Genomic DNA, 11350 nt, shown 5'->3' on the forward strand with positions numbered 1-11350 from the left:
CAGACATCTTCATTAACACAGAAACAAACGTCCAACTTGAAGTTTATTATACTTCATAGGCACTTTCCATTTACACATATCAGACAAAGGCGTCACACAGTGGAAAAAAGATTTACATCAACTAAATATGAAACCTAATTCTACTTTTGCGGCAGGCAAGTTCCCAATATGGCATTTACGGACAGGCAAAGGAGTAGTTCAGAAACACGTTGGGAACGCTTAAATATTCACAAACCTTTATTTAGTGCCCCTTTTCTCCCTCCTACTGATCTGTTTGATGTTTTAACCTCAACAGGACAACAATTTCAAGTCTTTTAATCCAAGGATATCAAAGATGTCAATCATTTCAGCCTGATCAAAGGAGTGAGAAATATTGGGCAAAGGGTGATGCTCAAGGTAGTGAGCTTTTGGAATGGCGCGAGGACACCGACTGGCCTTCTCGGTCGTGCTCCTTAAAGTAAGTCTGTTCAATGCGATGGCAGAAAGAAAGCAGGTTGGTGTAGGATTTAACCTTTTCAGCAAGCTCGTCGCTGGTCAGTTGTGTGGTGAGTATGGTGAAAAGATGACCAAACACCAGAGCATCTAGTTCGGTTGGCCTGTGACATTTAAAAGTACAACAGTTAGCAAAGATGCCATGTAATAATTGAGTTATGTTGCATGTCTGTATGTGTACACTACTGTTCAAAAGTTCTCTACGCAAAAAACGTACTGTTTGTTGAAAAAGTAGGGTTGTGTTCCTAATCGCTGCGACAAGGCCTGACAGCACTGACTCACATCTTCATACACCTGAGAAGAGGAAACCCACACAAAGCCTTAGTAGTGTACACTGGCTATATTTATGAAAAGTAAACACTGAGTCAATGAATTACACTTCATTTATCTACACACACACACAAAAAAATACCTGCTCCAGATTCTTTCCAGACCATCCAATAGCATTCATCTTCCTCCGTATCTCCCACTGCTTTTGATAGGCCAGAATGTGATTGAGGGGCCAAGAATAGGGACTACTGTATCGTGGCCTAGAGATCTGAACACACATTACCATTAAATGCATACCGTGATTATATATGCTGACATTTGGTGCCATTGATGTCATCTTAGTTATTAAGATATGTATTATATATGATTTGTGGACGTGTTTATATGTGAAACATACCTCTGTAGCAGTAAAGTCGTCACACCACTGGATATACAACTAGAAGAGAGAGGCATAGTTTCACTGCTCTGCACAGTTTATCACTTTGAAAATGATCATGTAAAAGATAAATACATAAAAATGAAAAACAAAAAGTATAATTAAAGAAATCCATGAGAAAAGATACATAATGTGCTGAAAATTTAATAATTTTTAACAAACTTATCAATCATTTATTTTATTTTATTTGTACTTTTTTTGGAAGAAGATTTTACTTAGCAGGAAGGCATTAAATTGAGACACTTAATTGTTAGAATAACAATCTATGCTGTTCGTTTGAACTTTCATCAAAGAACGATGAAAAATCACAGTTTCCACAAAACTATTAAGCAGCCCACCTATTTCCAACATTGATAATAATAAATGTTCCTTGAGCTCCAAATCGGCATATTAGAATGATTTCTGAAGGATCATGTGACACTGAAGACTAGAGTAATGATGCTGAAAATTCACAGAAATAAATTACATTTTAAAGGGTTAGTTTACCCAAAAATACCAATTTCTGTCATTAATTATTCACCCTCATGTCATTCCACACCAGTAAGACCTTCATTCATCTTCAGAACACAAATAAATTAAGATATTTTTGATTTTAGAAAGCAATGTAATTACCACATTCAAAGTCCAGAAAGGTACTAAAGTCATTTTTAAAATAGTTACATGACTACAGTGGTTCAACCTTAATTTTTATGAAGCGACGAGAATACTTTATATGCAATATATATATATATATATATATTATATATATTATATATATATATATATATATATATATATATATATATATATCTTATATAGATTATTTTTTATTTTTTATTCAACAATATCTTCTCTTCCCTGTCAGTCTCCTACGCTGTTCCTGTTGTATAGACACAGTGCAGCGCTCCCAGGTTCTACATCAGAACGCGACTTTTTGTTTTGTTTTTGCATACAAAACGTATTCTCATCGCTTCATAACATTAAAGGTTGATCCACTGTAGTCACATCGACTATTTTAATGATGTCTTTACTACCTGTATGGACCTTGAATACAGTAATAACATTGCTTTCTATGGGGGATCAGAAAGCTCTCAAATTTCATCGAAAATATCTTAATTGAAGATGAACGAAGGTCTTACAGGTGTGGAACGACATGAGGGTGAGTAATTAATGACAGAAGTTTCATTTTTGGGGAACTAACCCTTTAAAATATATTAAGATAGAAAACAGTTCTATAACACTTCACAATATTAAATTTTTACTGTATTTATGGCTGTTTTGGTGCGCATAAGAGACTTCTTTAAAAATCCAACCGACCACAAACTGAACGGTAGTGTATATAATACACAAAGACATCCTGATGTGTGCAGGTCTGTACCTCAGCAGTCAGCAGCATGTTATTGACCAACTCCATGTAAGCCTTCATCTCTGCCCTTTGGACATCATCCAACCCGTCACTCAGAGAATGACCCTATGAACAGCTCAATGTCAGCCAACAGCCAAATATTCTAGTATTTCATAATTCAGATTTGTTTTTAGAGTGAGAGTGATACCTTTGCCTTTGTGAATTGAACAATCGGCCCCAATTCTGACACAACTTGATTTCCAACATGGATGAAAGGAACCTTCCCTAATGAACAGAGAGGAATACAAACAAGCTTTAAAGGATTAGTTCACTTTCAAATAAAATTTTCCTGATAATTTACTCACCTCTGCTTTCAGTATTCTTCAAAAAGCTTACGCTGTATGTCCTACGCCTTCCCTATTCTACTTACAGAAAAAAATGAAACTGGCGCCGCGTTCCTTCCGCAAGTAGAATAGGGAAGGCGTAGGACATACGGCGCAAGCTTTTTGAAGAATATGGAAAGCGGAAGCACGTACAAGGTGATCATGTGTGTTTATAAAGCATATACAGTTGTATTTTTTTCAAAAATGACCAATCGTTTCACTAGATAAGACCCTTATTCCATGTCTGGTATTGTTTAAAGCTGCACTGAAACTGTAATTTTGACCTTCAACTGTTTGGAGGCCACTGAAGTCCACTATAAGGAGAATAATCCTGTAATGTTTTCATCAAAAACCTTAATTTCTTTTCGACTGAAGAAAGAAAGACACGAACATCTTGGATGACATGGGGGTGAGTAAATTATCAGGAAAATTTTATTTGAAAGTGGACTAATCCTTTAACTCATACATTCAACCTGACAAAGACAGAGCTATTATAACACTGCCTTTACAACATAAGATAAGAAAAACAAATCCCTAATAAATAAAACAAAAACCTAAAAATGACAGTAAAATTGAGAGAATTTGTTACTCACCTGACGGTGACATGTATTCAGCATTGGCACGGCAGGACACCTGCACTGGCAGGCCACACATCCTCAGGAAAGTCTGCAAAACAAGATTAAACCTAAAACATGTGACAAACTATTTGGGTTTCAAGATGTGAACCAGCAAGTGTGTGTGACCGAACAGGGCAACGTTTCCCAAAAGCATCGTAAGCCTAAGTTGATCGTAGCTCCATTGGTTTCAATGGAGCTACGATCAATTTAAGCTTAAGATGCTTTTGGGAAACGCTGCCCAGGGTGATTATGGCACTAATTTTCACCTGAACTGCCAGAGAGGATGCAGAATCTGACAGCAGGATTTGATCTTCTGCAAAAAGAAAAAAAAAAAGGGAAAACATATTAATGTGCATTTCATTTAATTTATTATGTGGTTGTGAAGATCTCATGCTAAATGTAAATGTGAAAAAGGGGGTACCTTTAAGAGGTTGGTACAGAGTAGCATTTTCTGGCCATGGCTCAGCAGCTGCAATTAAAAAACAAAACAAAATTGAAAACATACATTTCTCAAATAATACTATATCTTTCCATTTTTCAAAAACCCTGACCCTTAAATATCCATCTATGTCAGATCGCATTATGTTATTAAACATTTAATAGGTTTCTTTATCTTTGACCCTGACAACAGCACTACAAACAACACAACTGTAACTGTTGCAAATACATCTAATAAATATATAACATACTCGTGACCAGAGGTATTGGCTTTACTCTGCTAATATGCAGAGAAACTAAATGACAATGATTAAAAGAATTACAGATTATCATTCTAACCTGTCCATCTCAAGCACAAACCACCACTAACACGCCTATGTTCTCGCTACAAAACACACACGCGTCAACATTACCTGCAATCTGAGAGACGAAAGCCTCTGCAGCAAGAGACATGACAGCGCAGAAGAAATCTAGTTTAATCGAAACACAACAAATGAAATGGCATTAATTTTCCACGCAAGGGCAAAGCAAGCTGTCCCAGTGTAGTGACGTCATCCATAAGTTTTTCCTGCTTTCTAGCCAATCACGTTCCTCCTTCGTCTTCTTCTTATGTTGTTTATTGGCGGTTAGTAAACCGTGCATTACCGCCACCTACTGAACTGGAGAGTGAAGCGTCAACGCCTTGATATTCATAATGAAACAAACAAAGATCAATAAATACATACATTTAGGTAACATTATATTCTTATATAATTTCCTGTTTTTTTTAGATAATTTATCAGAGCTAGCCTATTCTAATAGCTGTTTATTACTTGCTGCAGCTGCTTTCTCATTAAGTTATTCCTGTGGTCTAAATCTGGTTTTAAATGGTGTTTATATGTCTATGTTGTGTTTTTAATATGCTTTAAGACAAACCATGAGCAAATGCATAAGTCAACACCATTGCTGAGTATTTTCTCTTTAAAACTTAAGTGATCCAAAAACGCGGTTTGAAATTGCTGGTGTTTGTGACGTCACAAATTATCTTGTATCCAATCACGTCATCGATGACCGCTCTGAAGTGGAGTCTCAAAAAAGCCAGGTTATATTTTCCAGTTGATATGAAAAATCGAGTATATTTAGCAATATATATGATGTATATTATGATGAACTATATGCCTTTCTCCACTGACTTTCTGAAAAAAACAAGTAAAATGTACTTAATTTTTCTTTTGCAAGTTTTTGCATGCATATTTTTAAGTAATTTTCAAATATGGAATTAAGTTACTCTACTTAACTAAGTTAAGTGAAATTAACAAAGAAAATAATAACTTGGCCAGTAAAAGACTGAGTAATTTCTACTTAGTTGAAGTTTCTTTTGCAATGCATTTTACTCAAACAATATAACACTGAATTAAACCATGCTTTTAAAGTAAATATTACAATAGATATTAGGTAGAAACCATATTAGAAGTAACACAGAGACCTCAATACTTGGTACACGGTTACACAATGATGGTAACATTCCGGTTGATTTTGAGTATGAACGTGCCATTTTGAGTAGAAAACAAACTCCAAATGTCACAAAATGGCAAGTTACTAAACCTAACCACAAAAGCAATGATAAAACAGTGTAAAAACAGTGATCAACCTCATTAATTATTAAAGGCCCAGTGCATGAAGGGAACAGTTGAGTAGCTTTACTTAATTTTATAATGTTGATATTTACACTTTAATTTCTACAATTACTAATATAGAATTTACTTATTTTTTAAAATTCTTGCCTGAACTAACTTTTTCATGTAAAAATTACATTTGGTTTTTCTGTAGTATTTACTTCAACATAAAATCATTTTTTACAGTGCATCATTTACCTCAGTAAGTTGACCGAGTGGATCTCTGAGCTCGTGCGAGTGAGTGGAGGCGGGGCTGATTAGCATATTTATATACTAAATGAAGCAAAGGTGTAGAGTTACATCCAAGCTATTTCAAAGCATGAAGAAAAACATTTTCACAGGGAAAAAATCTTTTGTTAATTTGGTGATCAAAGATGAGTTTTAATGGATAAAATTAGGGGGACTTTAAGTTAATTTATCTAAATTCATATGGTTTGCACCTTCTTCCTTTACTTTTGTTTCCAGTAGGCTATCACACGAAAATGCGTATCGTAATCTCGTAGAATATATACGCCAAAAAGAGTTTTGGCGTGCATATGATACGCAGTTTTTCGCGTGCATACGCACTTTATGTGTATACGCACGAACCCCACGCCACTAATCCCAAGACTACCGAGCGTGTAATATAGCCTACACGCCATAAAGTGCGTATATTATGCACGCCAAAACTCTTTTTGCCGTTTATTTTCACAAGATTACACACGCATAGCTACTCATACGCATTCTCATTTGATCGTGTTGGGCTATTTGTCGTTCGTTGTTATATGCTCTGCAATGCAGAAGGACATGTTCAACGGTTTCATTCTGCAGTGCCAATACTAGGATATTTCTTAATCTTGTAGGCCTTTAGATTTCGGTATGCGGTATGGTTTGGCTGATTCTGATTCTTGTCGTCTTCTCAATCTAGTCCCATTACTTTCTATTCCCTTTGGATTCTATATAGGTTAGATGTCGTTCGTTCCTCACCTTCCAAACGCGGCATTTCACTGCAAATTTTGCTTTTCAACATTATTCTTAAAACCCTATATATTTTTATTAGCGTATTGTTTATTATTTTTATTTCGTTGTAACCACAATACAAAGTCTTTATTAAGGTTCTAGATATTTTATATTTATTTATCTGTTAATGTATTTTTATAGAGGAGGTGCAGTTGTCTGCAAGCGCTCATTATGGTGCCATTAGAACTGGGCGCGGGCCATAAATCGTGTGCGCGGGCCAGTAGCGCGCGCGCTTCCCACTGCTGCGTGTGTGAGCTGCATCTCAATTATTCTTTCGACAAATAATACTCCTACACCAATGTTGATTATTATCCTACTTAGCCTACATCTAGGCTATGTGAACAAGAATATAAGCATATATTAATATGTGAAAACATGTAACAGACGCATTAAACTTTTCTTCGTTGTTTTAAAATGTAAATAGGCTATTCCATAAAACTTGTATATAAAAATAATCGATAAATAATGTTATTAATATTAATAGAAGAACAATTAACAGAGATGGGGCTTATTGAATTATATTTTAGACTCTATTTTTTTTTAATAAACATACAAGGACACATTTGTACACTTCCATTTTATTAGAGCTCATTATACAGATATTTTCTTGAATGTTATTGAGGCTTGAATGTTCCAGGCTTGAGCAGAGCTCGGAGAATCTCACCCCGTCCTCTAAAAGAAATAAAAGGAGAACTAAAGAAACACAATTCAATACAGTACACACTTGGTAATGTTCTAATTATTTGGGATATTAGGCTATTAGACGTTAGATAAAATCACGACATTTTAACCTTTAGGTAAATTTGAACGGCAATGAAAAAACAAAGACTTGAAGAATCTCTATTAAAGTCAGCTATATTAATCTTAAGCATTGTTTTGCAATTGCAATTGATTCAATTAAACGAAAATACATATTTATTCGTGCATGTATCCAATAACTGGGGTTTTAGCTTGAAAGCAGACGTTTTTGCATCGTCCATATACTCCCCTAAAACCGAATCTGTGAATGTGCAGTGGAAACACACATTCGGTTCTACAGGGTATATATAGACGACGGAACAAAGCTTGCTCAGAAATGAATGAAAATTGGGAGCACATTGTTTCCACAGTCCAGAAAGCAAAATGAAAAGGCGTTGCTTAATACGCACCCAAAAAGCTGTAAAAAAAAAAAAAAGAAAAAAAAAAAGAAAGAAAAAAAAAGAAACTTCGTTTTAAGCAAAATCCTTTCTATTGAAATATAATTACGAGCAATTATATATCTGAAAGACCAAACGTCTCTTAAAAAGGAAATGATGCTATTTTGAGGTATTCAGTGAGTAGAATATTATGTTTGTAGCTTCATGTTGTCAAATTTCAAATTTTCAAAATGAAATGAGGCAATTTGAGAAACCTGCTTAGAAAGAAAGCCAAATTCTCTCTCTCTCTCTCTCTCTCTCTCTCTCTCTCTCTCTCTCTCTCTCTCTCTTTCTCTGTTCTCGCCGCAATGCAGTAAGGTAGTAAATTAAGAGAACCCTCTCGCTTTCAAATTTAAATGATTCGTTAACAAAGAAACCAGACCAATAAATTCAGATTTACTCATAGAAAACAAATGCATAACACTATTTGACTTGTCTGACTTCATATTAAACTTGTCTTAATGTCTTGATATTTTATATTTAATTAGAAATCTCCCATTCAACAGTGTGTGACCAGACAATTTTTCCAGTTAGTTTCACAGTCATTGATAAAGCGACTGATTAATCAGAAAAGTCAATACAAATTATTTTAAAAGGCAAAAATAAATTGTTTGATTTTGTAGCTGCACTTACCATTTGATGTAAAAACGACCTATTTAAAACAGATTTCCCTATAATAGCTGGGCTAAAGTGAACAGACGATTTTTAAAAAGAGTAAAAAATAAAATAACAAGTAAAATATTCAGCACAAATGAAAAACAATGAGAAATGCAGACAGACGTCCTCGTTCTGAGCTTTTCAGTTCAACAGCGCGTGGGAAGGAAAGAGAGGGGCCAATATTACCTCGAGCCCGTTGCGCGTCTCATCTGTGATACCCAATGACGGGCGCGCGAGGCTCGTAAAAAACGTTTTACAACCTGAGCTGTAAATCAACTTTTGAGCTGGGAAGAGCTTAGAAACCGCAGATTTTCTACCCCACAGTGCCGTTGCCAGCTTACCATTTACAATCTACAAAAACGAACAATTGAAGGGAACAGAAACGCCCGAAATAGCGCAAAATATAGGGCGAAGTCCGGTAAGATGGGCAGCGTTAAAGTTAACTAAAAATAAAGCTTCGTTATTTGCATCTGTGGTTCCATGAAGAACATTTAACATCCATCTATTGGACAAAAGGTTCTTTATAATGGAAAAATGTTCTTCGGATTTTTTTTTTTTTTTTTTTAATTGAAATGTTCACTGAAAGGTTCTTTGGGTAACCAAAATGGATCTTCAATGCATCACCTTGAAAACCTCCTGTTGGAACCTTTATTTTTAAGAGTTTATCTGTGCACATTATAGGATATCAATTCCGGCATAATTTTATGATGAAAAATCATACTTCAATATTTAAAAAATGACCCTTTCCCCAACATGTGTTCGGCTAAAATGGCTCTGCACAGATATTTTCATGTCATTTTCAGCTCGTCAATAAACTGAATGTGCATGTCGCCTATGCAGATTTTTTCCCAGGCTTGAGCAGAGGTCGGGGCATCTCATATATCTTATAACATAATTGCAATTTTAATCATGGCCAGTTTCATTTAGGCTATACTATAGTATGACATTAGAAAAAGAAAAAAAAGCAATTCCATAAAGGGGTTAAAATGCGTGCGTGTCTGTGGTGGGGGTTGAGAGAGAATTAAAATTTGTGCATGAGAACAATTTATATTATTATAGCCTATAAGATCAAAATTTCTTAAAATTGAAATTCATTGTTACTTTGATGTGTGCGCGCGTGCGCCGAGTGTGTGTGTGTGTGTGTGAGAGAGAGAGAGTGTGTGTGTGTGTGTGTGTGTGTGTGTGTGTGTGTGTGTGTGTGTGTGTGTGTGTGTGTGTGAGTGTGTCGCTCGGTAGAACGTTTTTATGCTGCATTCATAACAGTTGTAATAATGTAGCTAGTTCATACAAATTAAAAAATTAGGCATATTTTAAATTGTAATTTTACGTGTGTGGTGGTTATGTAGCTATGTACACATTCAGCCTATGGATAGCCTACTGCATTCATAATAAATATGATAGTTTGAATTAAGATTCTTTTCGATAGTTGATATTATGCAGGCTAAAAATGAACTAATATCTCTTGCACATCAGTTTATAAAGTGGCACATTAGCTCAAAAGTTATGTATGAATGGCCTATTTTTATTTACAAGTGGCCTATTTTGTTGGGGCAAAATTAATTAGCCATTTTTGTTGTTGTTTTAGCAGCATTTCTTCTTGTATACCATCAAATTTTTAATTTATAATGTCTCACATTTACATATTCAATAGTTTCCTCTGAATATATAAACAAGTGAAAGGTTGTTTACAGGGTTGCCAACTCTCACGCATCTGGCGTGACACTCATGCTTTCAGCATCATTCTCACGCTCTCACGCACACGCAAGAAATGTCACGCCAAAATCCATTCTTCTCCCCTCTCAATCCGTTACTTTCTGTTGATGACTAGACCACAGCGTATTAATGACAGGAGAGGAGTTTAAGGCCCACAGCTGTTACATCTCCCTACAACGTTCTCACTGCAGTATTCTCTGATCGTTGATTGGCTGAAAACCTTGCACTTGATACGTCAGTTGCGTGTGAGAAGTGAGAGAGAGCCCCGGCCGCGCGCGCGCACTCAATAGAGCGGCCAAAGCACAGAACGTCTTCAGCACTCCCGGATCACGCACACTCCACCGCTGGCCAGGCTGCTTTACACACCATGGCCGTTATTTTCTCGAGAAAATGAGTTTTCTCATAGCTTCGCAACGCAATACTCGTTCCCTTATCTCTCAGGGAACCGAGGTTACGTAAGTAACCGAGTAACGTTACGTTATATACGTTTTGTTATATAACAACCGATATGACAACTTTAGCACATTTATCAGCTATAATTCATTCAGTGTTTTCCATTAATGACCCTCTGCTGCCGCCACCGTTTCATAATGAACTGAAAATTTAAAACGTACTACGTTTGCCAACGAACTAAAATCGAAACTGTGATATGGCTTTGTGCCTTTATAAAACAGCAAAAGACAGTGGTTAAGTACAGTCTGTCTGTGCTGCGTGTTTTAAAGAGAAGAGCGCGCATTTGTGCACGCGATCAGCTGGTGATCTGGTGATCAAAATAAAAGCGCAAGGATATCTTTTAAAAAGAAATTAGTACAAAAGTATTGTAAAAAAAAAAATGTTTGAACCCTTTTTAATGTCCAGGTACAAGTCAATGCTGTTTCTTTGTTCAATTTGCACACTGTACATGGGTTGAAGCTCTTACTTTTGAGTTTCCAGAGTGCACCAGATTGATGCATTTAACCTTAAAATGTACAACATTTTCTTACGGGGGGCATACCCCCGGACCCCCCTAGCGGAGGTACATCCAACAAAGTTTTACAAATTACAGTGTCAAATAATGTACATTTTCATACGACAACAAAAGCTCCTTTCATGTACCTAAACCTATTAATAGAAAATTTAAATGTCTTTGGACAAATATAGATTTGGAATAAGCCCCTAATGTTTACAATGTCTGGCTCCGCCCCTGTCAGG

The 11350-nt window shown here is 35.9% G+C and overlaps 1 protein-coding gene across 1 annotated transcript; it reads right to left on the minus strand.

Annotated features, from left to right (window-relative positions):
* Window positions 1-26: 26 nt before the first annotated feature.
* mtx2 (metaxin 2) lies at window positions 27-4511 on the minus strand. The gene is made up of 10 exons (XM_067374026.1): window positions 4374-4511; window positions 3944-3991; window positions 3789-3835; window positions 3499-3571; window positions 2731-2807; window positions 2556-2648; window positions 1160-1198; window positions 905-1030; window positions 710-786; window positions 27-596 (listed from the first exon to the last, which is right to left on the minus strand). The coding sequence occupies exons 1-10, from the start codon at window positions 4411-4413 to the stop codon at window positions 392-394; spliced, it is 825 nt and encodes a 274-aa protein (XP_067230127.1). The 5' UTR covers window positions 4414-4511; the 3' UTR covers window positions 27-391.
* Between the last annotated feature and the right edge of the window lie 6839 nt (window positions 4512-11350).

The sequence above is a fragment of the Chanodichthys erythropterus genome, chromosome 21 (genome assembly GCF_024489055.1).
Source record: "Chanodichthys erythropterus isolate Z2021 chromosome 21, ASM2448905v1, whole genome shotgun sequence".
In the NCBI taxonomy this organism is placed as follows: domain Eukaryota; kingdom Metazoa; phylum Chordata; class Actinopteri; order Cypriniformes; family Xenocyprididae; genus Chanodichthys; species Chanodichthys erythropterus.

Coding starts and splice junctions, on each gene's coding strand:
- mtx2 (XM_067374026.1), bottom strand. CDS start 4,413: ATGTCTCTTGCTGCAGAGGCTTTCGTCTCTCAGATTGCAG. Junction 3,572..3,788: donor CATCCTCTCTGGCAGTTCAG/GTGAAAATTAGT, acceptor CTTGTTTTGCAG/ACTTTCCTGAGGATGTGTGG. Junction 1,031..1,159: donor ACGACTTTACTGCTACAGAG/GTATGTTTCACA, acceptor ATGTGTGTTCAG/ATCTCTAGGCCACGATACAG.